Here is a 24,221-nt window from a genome sequence, read left to right on the forward strand (position 1 = left end):
GGACCGTAGTGCGGGGTAGTAAGGCTGTCGGAGACTTCTACGTACAAAGGCTGACTTGATTTGCTGCCAGTCTTTAGGCGTCTGTGGCGTATATTCAAGCACTAGCTAGGATAACGTTAAGATTTAGCCTCGTGTAAACGTAGTCACGAGACAGGAGTGAGACTTGCAAATCGGTTAGGATCGTGTGAGGATGAGCCAAGAAAGGAATGAAATAGGTGGTAGAGATTGGTATCAAATGTTGGTCATTCCTGGTATAACGCCAATGATAAGAGAAGATATTGCAGCTGAACGCACACCTTAATACTCAGCGAATCTCAAACACCACGGAAGGAATATGGCCAGTATGCTCCTTATCTGTGGGGTCGCCCTCATTCTGAAGCAGCATGGCCTCGCCGTCCATCATGCCATGTATATAACACTCCCCCAACATCTTGTAAGAGTACCATCCATCGTCACCATACCGCTCTTTTAGCGCTTCCTTGAGATCTTGCATAGCTTTTTCTTGGTTCCTGATATCTTCTGGCGTTCGCTCCTTCTTCTTAGGCTCTTCTTGACTGAAGAAGGTAGTCTTAACCCTTTTTTGGAGCTTTTTGATCTCGTTGTGATTTCTGTCTCTCTCCTTTGACTTCTCTCTGGCCTTTTGCATTGCTTCCCGTTGCGGTGGCTTGATCCAGCTTGGTCGGACTGGGAGTCTTGGATTTGTCTCGAAAGTTGCCGCTGATGTGTCGACTCTACTCGGCAAAAGTGTAGCTACGGAGCTGGCCATGGCGTCGTCGGAGTCGAATAATTCTTGAGCTCCAGATATGGTATGCCCATCTCCTGTATCGTGGAGACCAGCAGTCCCCGCATAGCTGGGGCCTGAAATGTCGCCGTTGCCCTCCTGATATAAATGCGCCTGTTCAAGCTTCTTCTGAGCGAGCATCTTTTCCAGCAGTTCGACGGTAACGACCGTTTGCATGTATCTGGTCTGCGAATCCTTTTGGATGGTATAAGACACACGAGACGATCCCAGAGAACCAGCTTGTGTTTGCTTTTGGTAGTCTATGGCGTAGCTCTGCTCATCGTCAGTAAAACATTTCTCGTTATCAGTATATTCATGCCACCCGTTTCTCTGTCTCCACACGCAGAACCGCTCAAAGTCATTCTTTTTCTTCATCTGCTCTACCATGTTCATAATATCCCTCCACTCTTCCACTCTGCGTTCTTTCCTCTCTTTGATAATCTCTTTCCACCGGCGGAAAGCTTTCAGCTGGTACTCGAATTCCCACCAGTCCACTAGGCGCTTCCGGGTGTTGGTGCCGTCTTTCAATGTCTCGTGGACAAAGCCGTAGTCCTCCTCCTTCGCTGAAGTAGATTGTGCCGGTCTTCCTGTTGATATTCCAGTCGATGCTCTGCTTGGCTGGGTTGTCTCAACCTCCTTGCTGTGGCCATTCACCTTCGAGCTTTCAGCAGAACCCTGTTTTCTTGCTAGCGTAGCACGTCTCTCTTTCTCCAATCGAGTTGCGATAGGAGGCCAAGCCTTTTTTCTGTTTTCCACTCTGAAATCATCGAATGCTTTAAGTGCATCTCTGATCAAGTCTTGATCTGATTCGGGATCGACCGGGCCTTGAAGTGTTAGGATGTTGTTGCGAAACCATTTCGACTTTTTCAGCCATTGACGGATGAGAGTTGCCATCTCAGCACGTTTACGTAGCTCATGCTGGTGCCTACGCGCCTTGACATCTTTCCAGCAGCTGTATACCATATTAACGAGAAAGTTGGCCTCCCACTCAAGTTCTTTTTGATACACGCTTGGCTCTTTCATGGAGCTTTTTCGAAGTACCACTGGAACACTCAGGCCATAGAAAATGCACACTAGATCGCCCTCTTTTACGTCTTTATCCACGAGGCCAAAACGCCCCTTCCTGGTCTTGACAAGAGCGCGATTCCAGATGACTGCTTGGACTCGGCGGCAAAATTGGGAGACCACCGAGTTTCGCTCCCAGTAAATCAAGTCAGCAGTGTTCACCGCCCCGCTCTGGTATCCTCCTTTGTTGAAAGACTCCGCACAAGCCTTTGAGTAGTATACCGGTGGATTCTTTCCGTCTTTTCCGCGGTCAGCAACGAGTGTTCTCCAGAAAGCTTCTGGCGGTTTCCCCTTAGCATCCTCCCAGCCAGCAAGTTCTGCCCATTCTCTTGGAATCTGGCCGTTCAGCGAAGCCTGCTCCACTCGTTCGATGCTGTCAAGCTCAAAACCTCTGACGTACATGCTGTAATGGTTGAGTTCTGGGTCAGATCTTTTGCGGAACTTTAGCGTCTTCGTGTCAACCTTTTTGGTTTCTGCGGCCGCGTAGATCTTGTGTGTGGTACTGGGGAGGCCGACAAGAGGGTCTGCATTCTTCCGGCTCATTTTAAGACCCGTGATGCCAGCTTGTTGGTACATGCCAAATGGAGCTCCACTGAGCTGTGGAACCCAAGAAGGCAATTCCATGTCTTCTTTTTTCTTCGCCTCGTAGCTCTCAATCTCACCCTGCAATTTCTTTGATTCCTCGCCCTGATCTTGAGGTTGAGCGCTATCACGTCGACTGCCGAAGGAAGAGCCTCGATGAATTGGACGCCGCTGACTTTCGACTCGCTCTTTCTTCATGTCACTAATCTTCCGTTGGTGCTCCTTTTCTTGCTGTACCTTCGTCGCATTGAGCATCTTTTGGTTCGTGGCCCATGGTCGGCATATGACGTCCAAAGCTCGGCTTGGGTCGACTTGCATGGATCTTGCAATAGCGAACTCGATGAATTCTCTGCAAACATCCACGTAAGGCAGATCATAATTTACGTTGTATCGTTTACGTTGGGTGAAAACTTCAAGACCTTGGCGGACATAGTCGGTAGATCTATGATCATCGGTATGTCGGCTCGCGGCTTGTGGAGTGGTGTCTTTTGCGATGGCAAGAAGCGCATAAATTGTGTCATGTGGCATCGTGGTATCAAAGATCGTAAGGCTGGAGACCAGGTATTCGAGGCTGAGAAGTGGTCGCATCTGATTTTTGGCTACCACAGTGGACTTTTCTGGCTTATTTTCACTGCCATTCGGTGTTAAGTTGGCCACGTCTTCATCGTTATCAGAGTCGGAGTCAACATCCTCATCCTCATGCTTATCCTTCTCTTCACTGATCTGGTGCTCTTGCTTGAAATCTCGGAAGAGACGATCTGTCGCATCAACGAGCAGGCTGGCGCCCAGAGCGGACACATACTCGAACAATCCAGGAACGTGTTTATCTCTCGAGTCCTTTCTCATCACCTCAGACAACCGATGGGTAGCTGTTTCGACCTCAACAAAGAGCTCCACAGCGACGGCGAAATCTCTCCATCCAATAGAATGCTCTCCGCAATATACAGTCGCCTCTTGTGCCAAGGCAATTTCCTGTACAACCCATCTCCGAGAGAACTTAGCTAAAATTAGTGTAAATTTACAGGTAAGGTCAAGGAGATTTACCCAAGGTCGTTGCATTAATTCTAACAGTGCCTCCCATTTTTCGCTTGCGTCGCGCTGTTCGCATAGCCTGTCAAAATCTTTCAAGTGCAACACTTCGTTCTCAATGAACCGTAGAGCAAGGCAACTTGAGTCATTTGCCGTCCCAAGCCAGATGCAAACCTTGCTCGCTTTCCCATATATCTCAAACATCATTTCCACCTGGTGATTCTTTTCTTCAAGATCTGGAAGCCACTTGAGCAGCTGTTCATCGTGGGTAATGAGTAGGAGCAGACTGACTTTCTTGATCGATGCACACGGCATCCACCCATAGATAACGGTCCTTAGTCCGGTACCGAAGTGCTTTCAGAGCCTCAAATAGGTTGGGCTGGACCTTCTTCACATATATCTTGTTCTTTTGCCTGATGTTGATGAAGTTCTCCTTTTGCTCCTTTCCCCAGCACCACGATAAAGCCTCATACTTCTCAATACCATCTGTGCCACTCTCGATCAACTCGCATTCGACGTCGGGGTTTTGTGGATTGCTTGGATAGAGCTTGAGTATACGAATAGCGCCGCGCTTTCGCGCAATTTTGGCATAAGTGTATGGCTTGTGGTTCCCTACATGTTGCTGGTTCTTCTTGGCTTGTGGCTCACAGCATGCATTGCGCCCATCAGCGCCATTCTGGTGGGAGTGTCCATGAGTAGAAGCCATCACTTCGCGCCGCACAGTAACTATCCTCGCTCCCTGATCGAGTCTCAAGGCGCAATAAATAGGTTTCAGGTCCGGCGCGGAGTCCCAAATCCAATTCGGATTTGACCGAAGCTGCTATCCTAGAAAGCAACCTGTTCGACCAAACTGCATCAGCAATCCTGCATGGCGTTCACGGCATTACGAACAGCTGCAGATGTCGTCCTTTCATTGGTTCACCTGAGCGGTTCGGGGGGCGAGAACGACGACAAGGCTGGGAAAAGCAAAAGCGCGATTGGACAGCTGCTAGACGAGATGCAAGGCTGAAAAAGCCAAGACCAAGGTGGTACGCCGCATGCAGGAGAGGAGCAGATCTCGAGCTGATAAATGCGAAAGAAGACATCTGTGCGCATGAACGACCGTTCATTGCTATTTATTGCCCTATATCATGGGAAACGCCGGCCCCACACGATGTTTGTGAAACGATGAGCCGTTTCCGACATGTCGTCACATTGTAGCGTAGCTCCGAATCCATATCGATGCTTCGCGGCTGCTGTATGATCACGGTCATACGATTGTGGCTCGCCCCAATGCTCTAAAAACAAAGAATATTAGTTCTGGATCGTCCGACGTACAGCTTAGTCAACACAGCGGACTCGACGATAAGTGCACTACTGACTCTAGGGTCACCTAGGTATCTTCGTGACCGGTCTGGTAGAACATTGTGTAACTCTGTGACATCGTAATCAGTAATATTGCGTGGGCAATATTTGTGGTCTGGAAGCGGAAACCAAGAGACAATAACCCATGAAGGAAGAAGAGGAGGCCGCGGGGGAGCTATCATTTGTGTTGCGACCCGGCCCAAGCGGAGGCCGAAGTCGGTCGGTGGTTTCTTCTCTACCTACTACCGCCCACCCATAAACTCAGGCTTGAACGCCCTCACGCCGCCCGCTTTCATCAGCTCCCTCAGCGCCATCGTTGCATACTGGCTAGATGCAAGCTGCATTTTGAGCACCACTGCAATCTTATTCGCCGCCTCGTCTGCCATCTCGACATCCTCCCCATTCTGCACCTCCTCCTTCCCTTCTTCCTTCCTCACTTTCTGCAAGTCTGTCTCGACAAACTGCTCCTCAGGCCTGAAATAGCTGTGGACTGAGTATTCAAGAGGCTTCAGCGGCCGGGCAAGGAACTTCCTGTAACCCCCGCTCAGACTGACTTCCCTCCAGGGCCGGCGCATGTTGTGCGGATCCAGGCCTCCGCCCCTCTCGCTACCCATAAACTCCTCGTAGAACTTGGCGATCTCGTTCCTTGGGTATTCGACGTCGAAGCCTGGCTGCGGCAGCACAACGTCGAAGATGGTATACTGTCCACTCGCTGCTTCCTCTGCGGTCAGAGCACGGGCGCGCTCGAACTGGTCGTCCGCTGCGAGAGCACTATCGTCGCCTGCGGGGTTTATGACAATTTCGCCGTCTTGATCAATGGAGTCCTTAGTCGCGACTTCGGCATTGGCTTCCTTGTCTTTGTGCTCGTGAACAAGAACGAGGTCACCTTCCACGACCTTAGAGCCGTACGTGCTCCAGCGCTTGCCAGCTACTGTGTTCCACACGAGACTCTGATAGGCATGCACATACATCAGACGCAGCTGGCGTGGGATAATCTGGAGAGCGCCCTGCCAATCGCTCGTCCTGTCGTATCTTCCGCTTTTGCTGTTCCTGGAACTTAGGTGCTGGACGATGCTTCGCTCCGCCTTGAACTTGTATGGTAAGATTTCGAGAGCAGGACCGCCTTTGCCGGTGGTTTTCCAGATGTGTAAAGCTTTTGCGCGGTTTCTGTCATCCTGCGATATCATGATCGAGGGGTCTTCCGGCCTGCCTTCGGCAGCAGCGAGCGCGGTATCGCTGTAGGCTAGCAGATCTTCCACTGCGCCTTTCAGGTTGTTCTGGAGCATTTTCAGCCCCACGGTGTCGGTGCTAGCTGCGAAGGAACCGAATCGCTGCAGACCATAGTAGTTGATGAAGCCTTCTTTCGAGAAGTCTGTGATCGCCTTTGAAACAATGTCGTTGGCAAGCTTGACGCGCTGCTCCAGGTCCAGCCCCTCTTCGTTCTGGAAGTGGCAGTCACGTAGCGTTATGACGAACTCATTGCCTTTGAGATCGCCTAGGCCAAGGTCTCTTTTCTCATACGAGTAGTCGCCAACAGCCGCACTGAAGAGCATCTTGTTGAAATGGTTTATGCGCTCGGCAGTCTGGCGCTTTACGCAAACACGCTGGACAGTGCATGCGCGCCTGTCCTTCGTGCCTGCAAAGCTAAACGGGTTTTTACCTCCACCCAACTTGCTACCCAAGAAGCCGATGACTTCCATGGTGTCTTTGTTCTCCTTGTATAGCGTGAAATGCAAGTATTCACCACCCAGCTCTTCCCACGCAAGCTGTCCTTTTCGGCGATCCGGGCCGTTCTCACGGTTGTTGCCTCGATCTCCCCTCTCCTTCTTGTTCTTCCCTTTGCGTTCCTTTGGTGGAACCGCTTTAATGCGCAGCGACTGGTCGGCCTCCATGGAGCTTTCGAGCAGATTGGGGAAAATCCGGCGTAGCGACTGGTGAGCGCGTGTACGAACGTCTTTATCTGTAATTGGAGGCGCGATGACAGCTCTAAAGTCTTTTGCTTTCCGGTCTTCTTTCCTGCGTATCGCACGGACAAGCGCAACGATGTCCTTGGTAGTATCCTCTCCAAAGATTGCATGAAGGTCTGCCAAGTCCGCCTCCTGTACCACGAAAGTCTCGTCTTCTTTTGGAGGCTCTACTGCCTCTTTGCTGGTTGGCGCATTGTTGGCGGGGCCATTCTCCGTTTCAGCAGGCGGCGCAACTCCGTTCTCCTGGACCGCGCCCATTCCGCTCCCAACAGTCGTCTCCTGCACGACACTCTCTTCGAGCTTGAGTTTCGCAACAGGACCGCTCTCCTCCAACGCCTCTATTTTCCTCTTGGGGTTGCCATTCGCGCTCTCCTTGGCAGTCACTACCTCCTCCTCCTCCTTCTGCTCGGGCTTTCCCTCGACACCCGCCTTCCTTAAATGCAGAACCTCTCCATCGAGCCCAATCTCGTTCACCAAAAAGTCCGTGTACCGCTGCTTTAGCACGCCGGTGAATCCCAGGTTGTCCGGGCACACGTACTCGGTGATGCCGGCTCTGGCTTCGCGCTCGAGGTCGTGCTCGTTGGTGCTGGTGGGCGTGTCGGAGACGATTGGCGCTTTGGGGAGCGCCTCTGCGGAGGGCTCGTCAAGGCGCGCGCGTTTTGCGGGGCGCGCGTTTATGTCTGAGGGCTCGGACATGGCGAATGTGTGTGTTGTGTGTGAAAGCTTGAAGAGCTGCAGGGTAAGTTTTCGAGAGCTATGTTTTTTTGCGGGGCAGGATTAGGCGAGGGGCGCTTTGGCGCGGCGCCGGGTAGGGCAGGGCGAAGTGCACTGGGTGGACATCACAGTAGACGATGGAGGCATTTTGCATTTCATTGGTTTCAGATTTGGTTCATCTTTCGTTGCATTTCGTTCGGTTGCTCTACATATTGTATGCGCGTCCTTGACTAGTCGCCTATACAATTCCTTCACTTCAGTCCACCACCACGTCCCATCACTTCCAGCAACTCGGGTATAACATGTCTTGCTGTTGCTGTGCTTCGCGCGACATTCAAGGTTCTTGAGCGAGAGTAAGAAAGGTAGATACATGCTTCATGCTATGCTGATCAATAGGGCCCCGCAAGAGGGAAAGAAGTAAGTCTAAATCGAGGAGGTATCTCGCGGCCAAATGAAGAAGAGAAATAGGAGACTCGTCAGCCTGAGGAGCAGGCACGGACGCATCTACGCCTGGGCAAAGATGCCCAGCGTGGCGCAGAAGTTGGACCTGTTGTCGCTGTCGAGCGCAAGACCCTTGCCATCCTGCGTGATCATGTTGACAGACGCTTTGGAGGACAGACCAAACACGTTGATGTTGGTCGACTTCGCGTCAATCTCGTTGATGTGCTCCTGGCAGTTGTTGGCCGCGACGCAGTCCTGGCTGTAGTCCTGGAAGAAGCTGTATGTGCCCGCACCGTACACCCAGATGTTGTCGCTCTCGATGATCCGCACCGCCCAGGCTGTCTTGTCGCTCTTGGCGCTCATGTCCGGATCGAAGTACTTATCGTTCTTCTTGAAGGGCTGCAGCGCGTTGGGGTTGGGCTGGTAGTACGGCGTCTCGGTCTGGATGGCGCCGAGGTAGATGTCCTTTGCGCCCTGGAAGTGGTACTGAGAGAGGACAGAGTGCTCCGAAGCGGTGCCGTAGAGCCAGACGGGTCCCTGCGACTCGACGAGCATGCCACGTCCGTTGTAGATGTCGATCTGATTGTGGTCCTTGAGGTCGAGCTCGTGGTCGGCGGTCCACAGCCAGACATTCTCGAAATAGCCGTTGGAGTTCTTGGTGATGTGGAGCTGCATGAAGGAACCGATGCATTTGGGGTCGGCGTCGTGCGTGGTGCCGTTCTGCTTGCTGCACGTGTCGGACTGGAGCTCAGTACCTTGGAAACCACCAACGCGGAAGTGGACGTCCCAAAGACCAGCGGCGCCGTTCTCGGCATTGATGTTCCACTCCATGAGGATAGCACCGGGAGCGGGTCCCTTGGTGGTGATGATGGAGTCGGACATCTCGAAGGCACCCTTGTCGCCGGTCTGTTTGCCGACCTGGAAGAGCGGCTTGGGGTTCTCCATGTCCTCAAAGTTGGCACCGGTAGCCATTAGGAGAGGGTAGGTCTCACCGACGATCTTGATGTTCTTCTCGGCAGGGATGACGATGGTGTCGGAGAGGATGTAGGCACCGTGATCGATCCAGAGGACCTGGCCATCGGTGAGACCATCTATGGCAGCTTGCACAGCCTTGGTGTCGTCGGTCTTACCGTCACCCTTTGCACCAGCAGTCTTCAGGCTGACGAACTGGCCGGCAGCAACGTCAGCGTAAAGAGGCTTGCTGCGCTCGAAGAGACCACCGTCTTTACCGAGAAGGCTCTGGGGCTTCGTAGGTCCGTTCTGAACATTGCCCTGGACGCGGCCCTGGGTGCCGCCAGAGGCAAGAGCGTTACCCTGAGCCCAGGTCTTGACAATCGAACCACCAGCGAGGAGCTTTTTGCCTTGAAAGTCTTGGACAGCTGTCTCGGTGCCAGAGAAGTCAACATTGTCGATGATGAGGGTGCCACCACCGACGGGAATGCTGGTCTCGGAGAAAGAAGTGTTGACACCGATAGGGGTGGAAATGTACTTGCTGTCCAAGAGGAGCACAGAGCCGACAGTCTGGTTATTAGGAGCGTTGGCCATATCGAGACCGACCTTGCAGCCGTTGAAGGTGTTTGACTTCATGGTCCAGAGCCAGTTCCAGTTCATGTAGATACCGGTACCGCACTTGTTGAAGGTCATGTTACGGGTAGTGAATTGTTGGCTACCGAGGAAAGCACCAATGGCACCGCCGTTGAAGACGAGGTCAGTCATGAAACCACCGGAGCCGTTGTCTTGGAAGATACCCTTTTGGGCCTGGCCCTCGGGTGTGCTGGCATCGGCCATGTTGAAGACGACATTCTGGATGCTGGTAGCTTGTGAGACCTGCCAGTGCACACCGGCGGCGGCCTTAGCAGCCGAGATATCAATGATGAAGTTGCGAATGGAACGGTAGAAGTTGTTCTGGTTGGTGAACCAGTTGGCGCCGTTGCCACCCTCAATGTAAGGGTCAGCATCGATGAGACCCATACCCTCGAAAGCAGCGGTAGCCTTGAGCGTGGGTAGCTGCTTGGCATCGCCAATGAATTGAGTGTAGTAGTACTGAATAATGGGCTTGCTAATCATGTAGGTTCCGGGGGGGAAGTAGACGACGGCCGGGGTGATGGTGGTAGAGTCACAACCCTCACCGCACCGTACTTCGCTGTCAGAAGAGGTCTTGGTCAGGGAAGCGATGGCCTTGTTGATAGCGGCGGTATCGTCGGTTGAACCGTCACCCTTGGCTCCGAAGTCCATAACATTCCGGTACACTAGGTAGGTATCCGGGGCCTCGTTGAATGCGGCTTTTCCTTGTCCCTTGGAAGCAAGTTCAGGAAGCCAGTAGCCACTGGCTGCGCCCGTTGCTGGAGTGTCTGCCTGTGCGACCGGCGCAGCAGACGACGGGGTTGCCGAAAGAAGCACGCGCAGCGTGAGGAAAAGCGCCGTGGCGCTGAATGCTACCATGGTGATAGCTAGTGTGAGTCTTGAAGATGTAAAGGTTGGTTTGAAGGATTGTCGGAACTTTGGGATTCGAAGTTAGTCTCACAGAGACGCGTCGGTGGGGTTGCTGGGTAAAGAATGCAAGTTGTTGGAGCAACGGTGGAAGGGGAAAGAAAGTCTATGTAGAAACACCGTGCATAGTAGAGTGAAGGTGGCAATGAATGAATGACCGACACAATGCGGATGAATAGAAGAGAATAGAACAATGCAATGCGAGCAACTGCAAGCCGCGTGAAGGCGAGAATGCAGGTGAGCGGCGGACATTGTTCATATAGAGAGTCACCGGAGGCAAAAAGAGATTAGGCTGGACTCACAGAGGCGAGGGTAGGTTCGCGCCAATGGGCAGGTGTGTTTCCAAACCTCCTTGTTTCAAGTTTCTGATGGCCGGCATGTGTTTCTCGCTCCCATCTGGCCCCTTCACTACCAGCATGGCATTGACATTTTATATCCGGAGTCTTCACCATGTACCCTATCTCTTTCTCCGCGCCACCATGCCCAGTGACGCCCGTCGGCCCATTCACGCCAGCCCGCAAGCCATGGGAATGCTGCGTGCCATGATGAGGACACAGAGCCATGGCTGCCGGCGGGAGAGCGCGCGCCCGAAGCGGCAGCGAGGAATGCACGACGCTCGACACTTGCACACGCAGATCTCGGCTTGCAGGGGAGTCAGTTGATAGCGTTCCCAGCCATTTTGCGGGCGTGAAACAGGCAGAGGCCGTCGACCAGTCAGTGGAGCGGAGCCTGAAGAGCCCAGCGAGGGTCGTCGTTCTGTGCCTGGCATGGCGGCAGATCGCTCGCCAAGGGTGCCGCCGGTGCCACAGCCGAGTCCAGGGCTCTGAAACAGCAAGGCGTCTCAGCCACCGAATCGTTGGCTCGCATGCACCGTCTCACTGGCTTCGCGGGAGATAATCCTGCTACCAGCGCTTCAGCACCAGGCGCTGGCTGCCCGGCGAGAGGCCACGGCAAGGCGACGGGCCGCCAGCACATCGACACCCGCCGCCAAAGCAGTAATTCTGTCGCCCTGAAGAGTCACCCGCGCAGCGCTGTGCCGCCGGACAACTCACGCCGTCAGATGTCGCCCGCCCGGTTAGGCCCCAGACAGAGAGCCAGCCCGTGGGGATAGAAGCTTCGCCGCATCCTTCATTTCACAGTGCTTGGTTCGCGACGGACGTCGAAGCCCGTAGGCAGGGGACCTTAATGTCTAACGCAGTCGGGAAGCTGTCACGAACAAAGGGCCTCCTCCCTCACCTCGTTCTGCAGTCGCCTTGCCTGCTTCACCGTCTGGCATTTTTGAGCTCGCACTGTGCGACTGTAGCACCACAGCTTCTCCACGCGGCCGAGCCCTGATTGACATTGGGCAGACCCACACCGCCGTGGATCGTGTACGAAGCGGCGCATCACGAGCTTCTCCGCGCAGAGAAGGCGCTTGCAGCCTGTGATAGAATATACTTTCATTTCAGGTGGCACTACGGAGTCGACCATCGTTTGATGGCAGCAGCGCACGCGTAGATCCCCGCTGCTTAGCTGACTCTATTAATGCTGCATCTTTAGCCAATAGGAAGCCTTGACGGGGCATTCTACACGCTCATCGTCCGCGCGATAGCCAGAAAAGTGGCTATACTTGTAATTAAGCTCACATGCATCGGAGATTTGGACTCGCCTTAGCCACTCCGTTGCTTTACCAAAAGTCCTTTGCGCTGGCCTCGGTGGCGTGTTGCATGGACGACTGTGCCGACTGTGCACCCCCATCTTGTTGCTCACGCTGGAGCGTGCGTATCACGCGTGCAAGGCGCGCGATACCCTCAGCTAGTACAGCTTCGTCTTCCCAAGCAAAGCACATCCTACGAGGGTTAGCACAGTCGAGAACCATATTTCAGAAAATATCTATGCCCAAAGTAAAGTGGTCGTCGGCATATGCAATGTAGATTGCGCGGCAACGCTGCACTGGCTCCAAGACATGGCGGGTGCCTACCTGATATCATTTTCGAAATGGGTACCTGCGTGCTTTGTATCACCCGGCACCTCGAAAATCTCACCCTGCATAGGACGATCAGTGTAGCCGGATAGCACTCGAGACACTTCGTACCTGCGCAACAACAACGTTCTCCTCTTCTTTCGCGCGTTGCACGACGACAGAGCTCTCGATTCCGGTCGGCAATGTCAGCCAGATAAAATACCCTCCGACGACGTCACGACCTGTTTGTGGCAGACGAGCTCCAAGAGGGATGAGTTCTTTTTCGATTGCTGTTACCATCTTCTGATAACGTCTGCCATAGGAAGGCTGAAGGACCTCATAGACATGGCGCTGGAGATCTCCTGACGCAAGCATCTCTGCGAGAAAGGTAGCGGCGATCTGAGAAGGCGCACCGCCTGACCTACTTGAGCCGCTGTAACCACGTTAACTGCCAATCAGATGTGATGTCCCCTTTCGGTCGTCTTCACAACGTACAGTCCACCGTGCGACGCTCTAGAACGCTACACAACGAGTTACGACTCCATAGTGCGTGCCACAACGCTTTGGGTGGGATCGGACATGGCACACTTACGTCTGAGAAACACCAAATGCCAGTTTCGAGGTACCTTCACACCAACCAGTCCTTAGACCCGGGCCAGCAATTTTCGAGAAGCTACCGTTTGACACCGAGTTGCCGAATCCATCAGCACCTTCCCGTTCTGCACCACCGTCGTGGTATCGATCGACATCGACGATTCTAGGCAGAATGGCTTTGTCGAGAGACAAATTCTTGGCCGTTAGGCTCGCTGGCCATTGCAAGAAGTCTGGTCGATTTACTAAGTCGGAGTTACACCGTGGCATCTACCGAAGCACATACCGTACACATCATCCGTGATGATTAAAGCGTCGTACTCCCGTGCTAGTCTGACTAGCTGTTCCCTTCGCTTTAGGGTCATCGTCTTGAACGAAGGGTTCGAAAAGGTAGGAACTGCATAGATGACGTGGCGATAGAATTTGGACCATGGTCTGTGAGGCTTAATGGGCTATGGCGGGTCAGTCCGGTACAACATTGTGCATTGAACATCTCGGGCGGCTGGGGAAGCATCGTACGAACGGGTGTCGTAAACCAGCAACTGACGGTACGCTAACACAGGCTTTCGCGTTCACTCCCGTAGGTGTAGGGCGCATGTCCGTGTAAGGGCTCGATAGGATTGGTGCACCTGGAGGTGTGCAAGCGTAGCGCAACTCACCTCACTGCTGTCTGATTGTGCTTGTGCTTCGTCCTCTCTCTTTTTGATTTCACTTCGCAAGTACTCAATATCGATGCCTTGTTCATCCTCTGGCACTGCTCGCAACTTTAGTCCGCTGTCATCAAAAATTCTGAAAGCCAGCATATAGGCTGGAGCAACGATCCACACATTACGCGTATACACCGGATCCGTGAACACCTGGAGGAGGTTCGCCAGATTCTGCGAAGCTCCACCGGTGACAACAATACGCTCGTCAGATATAGGTGCCGCTGGTCGGTAAAAATTCGTAAGCCATAAGGCCATGTTTTGGCGTAACTGCCGTACATCTCAGCAACCATTGAGACTACTGCTCATCTGTAGGCGCGGTACTTTTAGATCACCATTGTCAGGTGCGTACAACAAAGCGGGAAACGCTATCGACGGATCCTGAAGTACACTGCGCGAGCCCTTTTCGATAAGACGAGTAGGGAGTAGCGAAGCGTTCGGCCATCTGAAGCGGAGTCGGGTTAGCAGGGGTTCCCAATGCCGCAATGCCAGTGCTGTCAGTTACGCGTAACACTTATAAACCGCGGCCCACGCGGCGCACAATGGCCCAAGGCCTGCTAGCGAAGGAGCAAGAGGCTAGGAAAGCTGACGTGCCCTCTCAGTAGATTGATGAGTTTTTTAGAGCTAGTTGCGGAGCCAACAACCTCGGAGAAGTTCAATGCAGCCATGGTTCTCTTTGGTCGCGAACGAGAGCGGACGAAATATCGAATATATTGGATGCTGAGGCATCCGAGTCAAGGCGTTAGCACAGCAACGGCAACGCTAGCCGTGCCTATGGAGGGGAAAAACGCGCTATCGATATGGTCTGTGGCTAGAGGCGTGTGGCGCGCGGGCTGAGGCAGCTGGATGCGGTACGACTGGGTTGGGACAATAAAAGAATTACCCTAAGAAAAGAATTGCCCTAATGTTGCAGTGCAGGATGCATGCTGGGGAAGCGCCGTCAACTTGCGGATGTTGATTTCGCTCGTTCGAGCTTCGAGCAGGCGATATTCGCCAAGCTTTCCGATTCCATTGACAGGGCATACGTCATGGCGCCAGGCGAAGCATCAAGCGACACGGGCGAAAACTGCTCGTGCTGTACTGCTCCTCAGCTGCGGATGTGGTCGTAAGCTGAAGGTCGGCAGCAACCGGCTGCACGCCGCTCCCGTTCCAGCAGGCTGCTGCGGTTCGAGCGGAGTGAGGCCTTTGACCTTTGCGCGGCACATGGTCAACACTTGCGGGCCGTCGGCGTCGTCCCTGGATCCCACACAGAGGTATGGCGCAGGGCCAATTTAGCACCACAATTTGAGGTCGGATGACGACTCGCCTGCGGTAGATCTGCTCGGAAGCACGCACTCATGGCTGCCCGGCGCAACGGTGTCAAAGGTGAAGAAGCAATGTTCAATATGCCCAGCAAACGACTCTCGAAAAGGGCGTCTTCAAGTGCTGGTTGAAACTCGCCCGGCCTGACCAGCATGAGCTATATGCGGCCTCAAGCAGTGTCACAACAAAGCGGCTGTCCCGGGGGCCATGCAGGCCACGTTTTTCGCTGTGTGGCGATGGTGTTGGTCTCAGCACGGGCGGCGTCATCGAGGGACCCCTGTCGAGGTGCTTGCTCTTCACAGGCAATGGTTTCATATGCTCCAGTTTTGCACTGGCCGCCTCGTCCGCTGGCCGCACGCCCTACATATACAATGGGCCTCCCCAAGGCACTAGCTCCGCATAGCTCTCCCTCACGACAACACTTGAAGCTATCACCGGAATTGCCGCCGTCGTTCATGGCGTTGTGTTTGTTTGTACCCCCCACCGCATAGACGAACCTTGGGTCGAACGTAACTCCGCAGCCATCCGACTGCGCTGCCCACTCGAATCTCATTTTCCGCATTCTGGCCTGTTTTGTCCACCATTTTGGAGCCATTGTGTGGTCGAAATTGGCAAACAAAGGCTGACCTGCTGAGCTTGCCCGCGCCGCCGTCTTGACCGATCCCTCCTCGACATAGAGCATCCGCTGCGCTGCACCATGCTGAGCGCACCCAAAAAGAATGCGGGCCGCAGGCTCTCCTCGCTCTTCTCGTTGGGCTCGACCGACTCGAAAGACATCAAGGAACCAAAAGAATCGGGCTCTGCTGCCTCTTCAGACTCAGGTAGCCGTTTGTCAAAAGTAAAGAAGCGCATCACCTCGCACTCGTTGACACCCGACTACCCTCCTCCTTCCCACAGTCCACGCAACGTTTCCGATAGCACGCCAGTCACGATCCAGACCGTCGAATCCGTAGCTGCCGCTTTCGCACCGCTCGAGCCGCCACCCCCTCTTACCAGTTCCAACCCGAACTCGCGAAGCAGCTCCCCTAGCCGACTGAGCAAGAGCAGGCCTGGCACACCCGGCACACCCACTGCAGGTCTGCTCACGCACGCGACAGACGCAGAGGTCAAGAAGAGCAGACGTCGCAGCAGGTTGTTCGGCTATGGAGAGAGCAGCGATGAGCGCGTGGATGCGAGCCACCGGCACCTCGACGGCCCGTTGGCGTGGGTCGTTGGGCATAAAGGGAAGGTGGAATACAGTTTGACCATGTTGTTGAACGGCGAGAGGGTAAGTCTATATGGGATGAGCTGCTTGAGGGAGGCTGACGTGCTCGACAGGTACCCGAATTGTGGGATGATAACGGCGACACCCTCGTATACCTCTTTCCGCGCACCTCCGACAAGGGCCCTTCTTTCCGCATAGATTCATCCGTGTATGCATCGTCTCAGTACATGACGAAGTTGCTACATGGGCAACTTTATAGCGAAACTGCTGAACTGCCGGACCGCTCTGTACGCAATTCGTCAGCCACATACGGGTATCCTTCGCGCACCGGCTCCCCAGATGCCAGTGTGATAGACAGTTCCGAGGGATCAAAGGGATCGAGAGCTCTCAGCGATGCGACTGAGGACGATCATTCAGAAAAGCATTTGTACATGCCTATCGCTTTGTCTACCGATCAAGCTCCCGTCACACCAACGAACTCTGAGCCCAAACTGGCTACTAAAGACATTGATATTCTTGTTTCTTATCGCAACTTTTTCGCATTTCTCATTGGACAGTCTTTGGTGGCTACCAAGCGCCATTCCGAGATTTTTGACATTTTTCTTCGCATATCCGACATTCTTCAGCATTACAATTTCTCGAATGTAGACGGGTCTACATACGGCGAGGTCGCAGCGTCAAGCTTCAATGCCTACGTTGACGAATTGTACATGGCGGATGTTCGACAAAGTCGGGTGAAGACCATTGAAGCTATTGTCCTTGGAGAGAAGATGCGGTCTATGTCGTTGTACACTGAGGGTTTCGTCCACGCTGTGGGCAAGTTTGACAGTATCAAGGAACTCAACGATCCCAAATACGAGATGATCAGCCCGAAGACAGGGACACGTCTAGCTCGCGCGGCTTTGGACTTGGATAACCGGGAAAAGAGCATCAACAACAAACTCAAGGAGTTCGAGTTTCCTGCCATGTTTGCCGGCATCATGAACTCTGCCATGGCAGACGAGAAAAAGGCTGTACGGTTTGGTAAGTGGAAATCGGCGTTCATGAGTACACGTTCATTTGCACTGGACTACTACAAAACGAAATATGGAGGTTGGTTGCCAAAAGCGCGGTCAAAGAAGAACAATCTCACTACAAGCGGACTGAATCGCTTGGTATTACGAGAAATCTACCACGATCTGTCCGACCTCTACGATCTGCTAGTGGATCGAACAAACCTTACCAACCGTACGGCCGATGGGTTCATGAGCGAGGACGAGCGGACAGACTTCGAATCGATCGCAGCCCTTGCCATGCGCAAGGTCTTGAGCGAGTACGATCGCAGCACGCCGCCTGTGCAACCGCCGATACCTTTTGATATACCATTGTATCCTACGCTGAGGGAAGTCAACAGGGACTATCCGTCTGGTGATAGAAAGAAGGACGCGAAGGCGCGTGGCAAGAAACTCAGCAAGGACCAGATCGCGCGGATGGTCAAGGCTGCGCACAATGCAGATGCCGAAAAGAATACCGCGTTCTTGGATGCTTTCCGGCACTTTGAGCAGAAGCAGGCTTCTGGTTGCACCATGGAAGAGCTTTACGAATTGAGGGCAGGTCAATGGCTCTTCCTCTACGCTGTGATTCAGTCTTTACCCATGTTAGTAATCGATGCACCTGGCGTTCGCTTCACCGACGGTGTGGAGTACTTCCTTTGTGAGGTGCCACGAGCTGGAACACCTTGGGGTCGGGAGGATACTTCGCGCGCGAGAACCTGGTTCAACGTCGCTGGAGGCTCTCAAGTCGTAAGCCTGCCGACTGATGTCGTCGAGAACGGAGTCGAAGGCGTCTTCCGCAGGTCTCACTGCTGGCAAATGGCATCGAAATGGGCGCAGAACGACACAATGTTGAATGCAGCTATGCACGAAATGAACGCGGCCCCTCTGCCACCTCCACCTGGGTTCTTGGACGCCTCAGCAGCAATACCGCGGCCTCGACCAGAAAGTCAACACAGCGACCGTCGACGCGAGAGCGTGATGAACCTTGGCTTAGAAGCTCTGCCTCTTCCTCCCAGTTTTGCGCCGGGAGGCGCTGCTCCCTCACCTGGCAGTAACTCGCCCATGTTGCGACCCGTATCTATGCACGACCCGAACAAAACCTTCGACTCGATTCTTGAATCAGTTCCCGACAAGAAAGGCAAGAAGGATAAGAAGAAGAAATGATCCGACATGTTAACACGACCATTCCGCAAAATCAGACATAGCATTTGAATTGTAAATATTGCACCGGCGTTGCATTGCAATTTGCGTTTTGCATTTTCCTTGATTTTTGGCATTGAATGGATTGATGCTTTTTCGGAGTCAGTCACGGTAGGAAAAAGAATTTGGGTAATGGTAGATAGGTAATGATCCATTGCAATGGAAAATGAAGGGGAAAGGTAGAGTAAAAATATACATTGCGCTTTGACCGTCTGTCAGAGGACGTACGTGGCGCCAAAAGGTACTTCAAATTTGATATTCAAGCATGTCAGGGTGTTTTTGCTTTCAGTCAGTGATTAAGTTTGTTCGGAGAGAGGGCCGTCATCGCCGTCGCTTTGTCGCGGCTGTGGTCGCGAACCGAGCGCGTATCGTGTTAGCGCCGATAGCGGTGTAGATTTCCACAAGCTCCCTTCCACAGACACCGTAACTTTCACAGCCTGGCAGCTTTCTCTTAGTTACAACTGCGCCTGCTCCCCAGAGTGACCGCCGCAATGACGTCCTCACTACCGGGCAATCGCGACCTGCCAGCCTCGCAGTATGATCTCAGCACATACTGGGGCCGTGTGCGGCATTGCGCAGACGTTTCTGATCCAAGGTGAGATTGCCGCGCGGATGAGCTTCTTTTCTAGTGTACCGAGTGGTGAGTGCCACTGTTCTGCCTCCCTTGCTGACCATATGTACGCCTTGTCTGGGTCAAAACTGTGGCTAACAATTGCGGTGCAGAACGCTCCTCACATCCTCCGCCGGCCTCGATAATGCGAAACAACTCGTCACCGCGTATAAGACGGGGAAGATGCAGGATATGACGCCCGAGTTATGGAAGGCGAAGAAGATCATCGATTCTACGATACACCCGGGTGCGAACTGGTATGCCAAGGAAGGACAATAGGGCAAGCGCTGATTATGCATAGATACGGGAGAGCCTGTTGTTCTGCCCTTCAGGATGTCTGCCTTCGTGCTGTCCAACTTGGTCGTCACGGGCGGCATGCTCACACCAGGACTTGGGGTGCGTAGCGTAATCACAGATGCCCGAAGGCTGCTAAGAAATGAGTAGACTGCAGGAACGCTCGGCTGGCAGGTAGTTAACCAGTCACTCAACGTGGCTATCAACTACTCGAACGCGAACAAATCGACCCCGCTACCTACCTCAGCCATCGTCAAGTCATACTTTATCGCCGTAGGCGCGTCTTGCGGTGTTGCGCTTGGGCTAAACTCCGCAGTGCCCCGCTTGAAGCGCCTCTCTCCTAATGCCAAATTGATCGCTGGACGTCTGGTACCATTCGCCGCTGTCGCATGCGCCGGTGTGTTGAATGTGTTTTTGATGCGTGGTGAGGAGATACGGAAGGGCATCGACGTATACCCGGTCCTTACGGACGAGGAGAGGCAGCGGGTGGACAGGGGCGAGCTGAAGGTGGAAGCTCTGGGCAAGAGCAAGAAGGCAGCAACGCTTGCGGTCGGCGAGACAGCGATAAGCCGTGTATTGAACGCGACACCTATCATGGTTCTGCCGCCACTCATCCTCGTGCGGTTGCAGAAGACAGAGTGGCTGAAGCAGAGGCCGAGAATGACAACACCAGTGAACCTTGGTGAGTCTTTCAGGCGGGCAGAAGGCGTTTGTATGGTTGCACATACTAATGGGGACAGGTCTCATCTTCGCGACGAGCATCTTTGCACTGCCACTGGCACTTGCTGCCTTCCCTCAGCGACAGGCCGTCAGTGCCAAGTCACTAGAGGATGAGTTCCACGAGCGTGGAGGAAAGGACGGCTTGGTGGAGTTTAACCGCGGCATATGAACCTTGGAGTCATATGGTGGAGTCATATTAGCAGGCCCTGTCTGACACAAGAAAACTAGGGCAAAGCACACGTTGTGAAAGTGTAGCTTGGGTACACGCAGGCAGGCGGAGGACGGAGGGGTGAGCCCTCTGATTGGCCAATAGCCGGGCAGCTTCGTGCAGCAGAGGGCTGCGAGACGGATAATCTGGCTTGTATCTAGGAACAGAATCTATACTGCAAGCCTCTCATCGGCGGCAAATTGAACGGATACTTGTTTTGAAACTGTACAGACACCGTGCCCGAGCGGTCGTGGTCGTGGCGCGCGCAAGTCAATCTGTCATTTTCGGTCAAAGAGCCACCTGGCTCGAAGGTCCGCGAACAGGGTAGCTACCTCCGACATTTAAACATTTCAGTAAAGCTCTCGCCCGCTCTCCACGTCTTATGTACACATAGCTCAATACCTCGGGATACTGCTCCCTTCCTTTCCCTATAGACGAATTCAAGTTCGAAGCAAATCCAGATATCCGTGCGGCGCATCGACTTCCCCACCGCCACTTGTCAGAGGCATCCCACCTCACACCGTATTTACTGCGTCGCCCGCACACCACCCAAAGCCTTGACCCAGCACTCGCACAATGGCTCCTCCCGGCCGCCGGAGACACAACTTGTCTCCTGCTGCAGTATTCCTCGGCCTCGTATTCCTCTTCTCGTCAACTGCATCCGCCGCCTCGGCCGTCCTGGGTATCGACCTGGGCACCGAATACCTCAAAGCCGCGCTCGTCAAGCCCGGCATCCCCCTTGAGATCGTCCTCACCAAGGACTCAAAGCGCAAAGAGACTTCCGCCGTCGCTTTCAAGCCGCTGAAGAGCGGCGCGCTACCGGCAGGCGAGTTTCCAGAGCGCTTCTACGGCAGCGATGCAGTGGCTCTGGCTGCGCGGTTCCCCGGCGACGTCTACCCCAATCTGAAGCAACTGCTTGGTGTGAGCAGCGAGGGCGATAATGTGAAGGTGTACAACTCGAGATACCCCGCGCTGAACGTTGAAGGCTTAGAGGGCAGGAAGACGGTTGCGCTGCGGAGCGGCGTGTTCGCGGCTGAGGAGAAGCCATTCTCGGTCGAGGAGCTTTTGGCTATGGAACTGAAGAATGTGAGGGACAACGCGAAGGTATTGGCAGGCAGCGACGTGTCCGACGCTGTCTTCACGGTTCCGCCGTTTTACACCGTTGAGGAGAGGAGGGCCCTGGAGGTCTCCGCGAGACTAGCAGGCTTGAATGTCCTGAACGTGGTCAGTGATGGACTGGCTGTTGGCATCAACTACGCGATGGGCCGGACGTTCCCTGTCGTCAACGAGGGAGGCAAGCCGGAGGTCAACCTCGTTTACGACATGGGCGCTGGATCCGCTTCTGCGACTGTTATCAAGTTCCAGGGGCGCAGTGTCAAGGATGTGGGCCGTTACAACAAGACTGTTCAGGAAGTCCAGGTTCTCGGCGCGGGCTGGGACAAGACGCTCGGCGGTGATGCGCTCAACTCGCTAATCATCGAAGACATGATCTCCTCGTTCGTCGAGCTTCCAGGCGCAAAGAGCGCATCCATCACTGCGGAGAAGGTAAAGGCCCACGGACGGACCGCTGCAAAGCTCTGGAAGGAGTCTGAGAGGGTCCGCCAGGTTCTCAGCGCCAATACTGAGACACAGTCTTTCTTCGAGAGCTTCTTTGAGGACGTTGACTTCCGCTACAAGATATCTCGCTCCAAGCTTGAGGAATTGGCCACGGATTACGCTTCTCGCGTTGAGGGCCCCATCACACGCGCTCTTGAAGTCGCTGGTCTGGAGCTTTCTGACATCGACGCCGTCATTGTCCACGGTGGTGCAACTCGTACTCCATTCGTCCAGGCCCGTCTTGAGGCTCTTGTCGGCAAATCAAAGATCAAGGCTAACGTCAACTCCGACGAAGCCGCAGTGTTCGGCGCTGCCTTCAAGGCCGCTGGTCTCAGCCCCTCATTCCGCGTGAAGGAGATTCGCGATACGGACACCCAAGGGTTCACCCACGGCATCCAGTACATGTTCAACCTAAAGGAACGTGACCAGAAGATCTTCTCGCCATCCACCAAGATCGGAGCCACCAAGGACCTGCCCTTCCAGATGATGGGCGAGTTCGAGTTCACGCTCTACCAGGCTACACCTGGCCCCAACGGCGAAACGGTCAAGCAGCCTACCCTCCACTTCGCAAGCGGAAACCTTACTAGGGCTGTCACTGAGTTGATCGACAAGGAAAGCTGCGACCGCGACAGCTTCAACAACTATGTTCAAGTCCGGCTCAGCCCCATCACTGGTGAGCCTGAGGTTACTTCCGCATGGGTCACCTGCGAAACAGAGGTCAAGACTGGAATCGTTGACGGCGTCAAGAATTTCTTCGGTATGGGCGACAAGAAGGATCAGGAGCCTTTGAAGGATGGCGAGGATGCTTCCGAGTCCGCTTCATCGTCAAAGTCATCCTCGAAATCTTCCAAGAAATCCAAGTCGTCCAAGACATCCTCTGGTTCTGCCTCTTCCACCTCTGGTGCTGCTGATGCGGCGGCTTCTGACGCCGTTCCTAAAAAGAAGACGGTGCGGTCTGCGATTACCTTCACGGTAAAACAGCAGGGATACGAGAAGCACCCTCGCAAGGAGTTCAAGCGTATGCAGGATAGGTAAGCTTTGGATCTATCCGCAACATCTCACGTTACTGACAGGGATAGGCTCACCGCATTTGATGACTCTGACAAGGCTCGTCGCAACCGCGAAGAAGTCCTGAACGCCCTGGAAGCGTTCACCTACAAATCCCGTGACTATCTAGAGGACGAGTCATTCATTGCCGTGTCCACTGAGACCGTTCGCTCTACGCTCGAAGAGAAACTGAGCGCTGCCTCGGAATGGATTTACGCCGAGGGCCAGGATGCCGACCATAAGACTCTGAAGTCCAAGCTCAAGGAGCTTGAGGACATCGTTAAGCCGATCCTGAAGCGCAAGACCGACTCCCTCGAGCGCCCGGAAGCCATTAAGAAATTCGAGGCCAATCTCGCAGATGTCAAGACCGCTATTGACTTGGTTAAGGCCCAGATCAATGATCAGGAGGCCGCTTTGTCCAAGTCTGCGGAAGCCGCAAGCAAGGCCTCTGCTTCTGCCACCGAATCACTGACCGCTTCCGCTTCAGCTGATTCGCTCGATGATCTTGAGGAAGATCCCCATGCGTCTGCATCTGAGTCTGCCGCTGCCACCGAGCCCACGGAGGTCCCGATCATCTACACCGAAGAGGATTTGACCTTCGTCCAGGGGACGTATGAGAATGCCAGCAAGTGGCTTGAAGAGAAGCAAGCCGCACAGAAGAAACTCAAAGACAGCGACGACCCAGCCGTCTCAGTCAAGGACATCAACGCCGAGGGCGAGAAGCTCAGCAATGCTGTCATTCAAATCATGATGAAGAAGGCGCGCATCTACAATGCTCCAAAGCCCAAGAAGCCTGCCGCCAAGAAGCCCAAGAAGGACACCAAGAAGAGCAAGAAGGCGAAGAAGGACGGCAAGAGTCCTTCCCAGGAAGAGCTTGAAGAGGCGCTCGAGAAGGCCGGCCTTAAGAAGGATAGCATCAAGTTCGCCAACTTTGACCACCCGGAGGAGATCCTGGACAAGGATGGCAAGCTCAAGACGAAGTTGGACTTGCCCGAAGGCGCGAGCGAGGAGGAGATCAACGAGGCAATTAAGAAGGTCATGGATAATGTGCAGAGCAAGAAGGCGGAGGAGGATGCCGAGAAGGAGAAGGGCGCGAAGGTTACGGGTGGTGTTCACGATGAGCTATAGACGTCGGTATGAGGAAAGTTGGCAAAGGCGATAGAAATGAAGGAATGGACATGTGTATATGTAGACCCATGAGATGAGGATATCGAGCATTTGTAGGAGTTTTGCGGGAACTTAAAATAGTTAAGGATCTTTGGAATGCACTCTGTCGTGCTCTGTGTGAATGCGAGCCGAGCGCATGCTGATACCCGCTTACGCGGCGGCATCTCCAGATTGTGATTGGTGGATGCT

The 24,221-nt window shown here is 53.9% G+C and overlaps 8 protein-coding genes across 8 annotated transcripts; 4 read left to right on the forward strand and 4 right to left on the reverse strand.

Moving 5' to 3' along the window:
- Positions 1 to 227: 227 nt before the first annotated feature.
- Positions 228 to 4,529, reverse strand: CC84DRAFT_1207360 (HET-domain-containing protein). The gene is made up of 3 exons (XM_018182097.1): positions 3,749 to 4,529; positions 3,473 to 3,693; positions 228 to 3,424 (listed from the first exon to the last, which is right to left on the reverse strand). Exons 1-3 carry the CDS (start codon positions 4,161 to 4,163, stop codon positions 305 to 307), a joined length of 3,756 nt encoding a protein of 1,251 aa, XP_018034562.1. The 5' UTR covers positions 4,164 to 4,529; the 3' UTR covers positions 228 to 304.
- A 494-nt stretch (positions 4,530 to 5,023) lies between these two features.
- CC84DRAFT_1166295 (tRNA pseudouridine synthase D) lies at positions 5,024 to 7,482 on the reverse strand. Its single transcript, XM_018178924.1, has one exon. It carries the CDS (start codon positions 7,462 to 7,464, stop codon positions 5,044 to 5,046), a length of 2,421 nt encoding a protein of 806 aa, XP_018034563.1. The 5' UTR covers positions 7,465 to 7,482; the 3' UTR covers positions 5,024 to 5,043.
- A 504-nt stretch (positions 7,483 to 7,986) lies between these two features.
- Positions 7,987 to 10,865, reverse strand: CC84DRAFT_1095418 (beta-1,3-glucanase; the record flags this gene model as incomplete). The annotated part of the gene is made up of 2 exons (XM_018174615.1): positions 7,987 to 10,422; positions 10,716 to 10,865. The coding sequence occupies 2 exons, from the start codon at positions 10,863 to 10,865 to the stop codon at positions 7,987 to 7,989; spliced, it is 2,586 nt and encodes an 861-aa protein (XP_018034564.1).
- Positions 10,866 to 10,974: 109 nt separating this feature from the next.
- CC84DRAFT_1178074 (uncharacterized protein) lies at positions 10,975 to 11,840 on the forward strand (the record flags this gene model as incomplete). Its single annotated transcript, XM_018180316.1, has 3 exons — positions 10,975 to 11,126; positions 11,191 to 11,487; positions 11,612 to 11,840. 3 exons carry the CDS (start codon positions 10,975 to 10,977, stop codon positions 11,838 to 11,840), a joined length of 678 nt encoding a protein of 225 aa, XP_018034565.1.
- Positions 11,598 to 14,416, reverse strand: CC84DRAFT_1261183 (PLP-dependent transferase). The gene is made up of 8 exons (XM_018185044.1): positions 14,245 to 14,416; positions 13,975 to 14,095; positions 13,606 to 13,920; positions 13,233 to 13,398; positions 12,948 to 13,179; positions 12,488 to 12,788; positions 12,374 to 12,438; positions 11,598 to 12,242 (listed from the first exon to the last, which is right to left on the reverse strand). Exons 1-8 carry the CDS (start codon positions 14,316 to 14,318, stop codon positions 12,080 to 12,082), a joined length of 1,437 nt encoding a protein of 478 aa, XP_018034566.1. The 5' UTR covers positions 14,319 to 14,416; the 3' UTR covers positions 11,598 to 12,079.
- Positions 14,417 to 15,546: 1,130 nt separating this feature from the next.
- On the forward strand, positions 15,547 to 18,675 carry CC84DRAFT_894284 (uncharacterized protein). Its single transcript, XM_018187811.1, has 2 exons — positions 15,547 to 16,219; positions 16,270 to 18,675. Exons 1-2 carry the CDS (start codon positions 15,650 to 15,652, stop codon positions 18,352 to 18,354), a joined length of 2,655 nt encoding a protein of 884 aa, XP_018034567.1. The 5' UTR covers positions 15,547 to 15,649; the 3' UTR covers positions 18,355 to 18,675.
- Positions 18,676 to 18,803: 128 nt separating this feature from the next.
- On the forward strand, positions 18,804 to 20,432 carry CC84DRAFT_1166300 (sideroflexin-5). The gene is made up of 5 exons (XM_018178925.1): positions 18,804 to 18,985; positions 19,114 to 19,247; positions 19,302 to 19,396; positions 19,445 to 19,976; positions 20,035 to 20,432. Exons 1-5 carry the CDS (start codon positions 18,882 to 18,884, stop codon positions 20,181 to 20,183), a joined length of 1,014 nt encoding a protein of 337 aa, XP_018034568.1. The 5' UTR covers positions 18,804 to 18,881; the 3' UTR covers positions 20,184 to 20,432.
- A 30-nt stretch (positions 20,433 to 20,462) lies between these two features.
- Positions 20,463 to 24,101, forward strand: CC84DRAFT_1124037 (actin-like ATPase domain-containing protein). The gene is made up of 2 exons (XM_018175671.1): positions 20,463 to 22,849; positions 22,898 to 24,101. The coding sequence occupies exons 1-2, from the start codon at positions 20,799 to 20,801 to the stop codon at positions 23,991 to 23,993; spliced, it is 3,147 nt and encodes a 1,048-aa protein (XP_018034569.1). The 5' UTR covers positions 20,463 to 20,798; the 3' UTR covers positions 23,994 to 24,101.
- The last annotated feature ends 120 nt before the right edge of the window (positions 24,102 to 24,221 follow it).

The sequence above is a fragment of the Paraphaeosphaeria sporulosa genome (genome assembly GCF_001642045.1).
Source record: "Paraphaeosphaeria sporulosa strain AP3s5-JAC2a unplaced genomic scaffold CC84scaffold_7, whole genome shotgun sequence".
Lineage (NCBI taxonomy): Eukaryota > Fungi > Ascomycota > Dothideomycetes > Pleosporales > Didymosphaeriaceae > Paraphaeosphaeria > Paraphaeosphaeria sporulosa.

Bases quoted from the DNA above. Each gene is read 5' to 3' on its own strand.
- CC84DRAFT_1166300 (XM_018178925.1), top strand. From the start codon at position 18,882: ATGACGTCCTCACTACCGGGCAATCGCGACCTGCCAGCCTCGCAGTAT. The intron at 19,248-19,301 runs GTGCGAACTGGT...GATTATGCATAG, and splicing joins CGATTCTACGATACACCCGG to ATACGGGAGAGCCTGTTGTT. The intron at 19,977-20,034 runs GTGAGTCTTTCA...TAATGGGGACAG, and splicing joins GACAACACCAGTGAACCTTG to GTCTCATCTTCGCGACGAGC.
- CC84DRAFT_1207360 (XM_018182097.1), bottom strand. From the start codon at position 4,163: ATGGCTTCTACTCATGGACACTCCCACCAGAATGGCGCTGATGGGCGC. The intron at 3,694-3,748 runs GTCAGTCTGCTC...AGTGGCTTCCAG, and splicing joins CGTGTGCATCGATCAAGAAA to ATCTTGAAGAAAAGAATCAC. The intron at 3,425-3,472 runs GTAAATCTCCTT...ATTTTAGCTAAG, and splicing joins AATTAATGCAACGACCTTGG to TTCTCTCGGAGATGGGTTGT.
- CC84DRAFT_894284 (XM_018187811.1), top strand. From the start codon at position 15,650: ATGCTGAGCGCACCCAAAAAGAATGCGGGCCGCAGGCTCTCCTCGCTC. The intron at 16,220-16,269 runs GTAAGTCTATAT...CGTGCTCGACAG, and splicing joins TGTTGTTGAACGGCGAGAGG to GTACCCGAATTGTGGGATGA.
- CC84DRAFT_1124037 (XM_018175671.1), top strand. From the start codon at position 20,799: ATGGCTCCTCCCGGCCGCCGGAGACACAACTTGTCTCCTGCTGCAGTA. The intron at 22,850-22,897 runs GTAAGCTTTGGA...TGACAGGGATAG, and splicing joins TTCAAGCGTATGCAGGATAG to GCTCACCGCATTTGATGACT.
- CC84DRAFT_1166295 (XM_018178924.1), bottom strand. From the start codon at position 7,464: ATGTCCGAGCCCTCAGACATAAACGCGCGCCCCGCAAAACGCGCGCGC.
- CC84DRAFT_1261183 (XM_018185044.1), bottom strand. From the start codon at position 14,318: ATGGCTGCATTGAACTTCTCCGAGGTTGTTGGCTCCGCAACTAGCTCT. The intron at 14,096-14,244 runs GCACGTCAGCTT...ACTCCGCTTCAG, and splicing joins CTCATCAATCTACTGAGAGG to ATGGCCGAACGCTTCGCTAC. The intron at 12,439-12,487 runs GTACGAAGTGTC...CGTCCTATGCAG, and splicing joins AGAACGTTGTTGTTGCGCAG to GGTGAGATTTTCGAGGTGCC.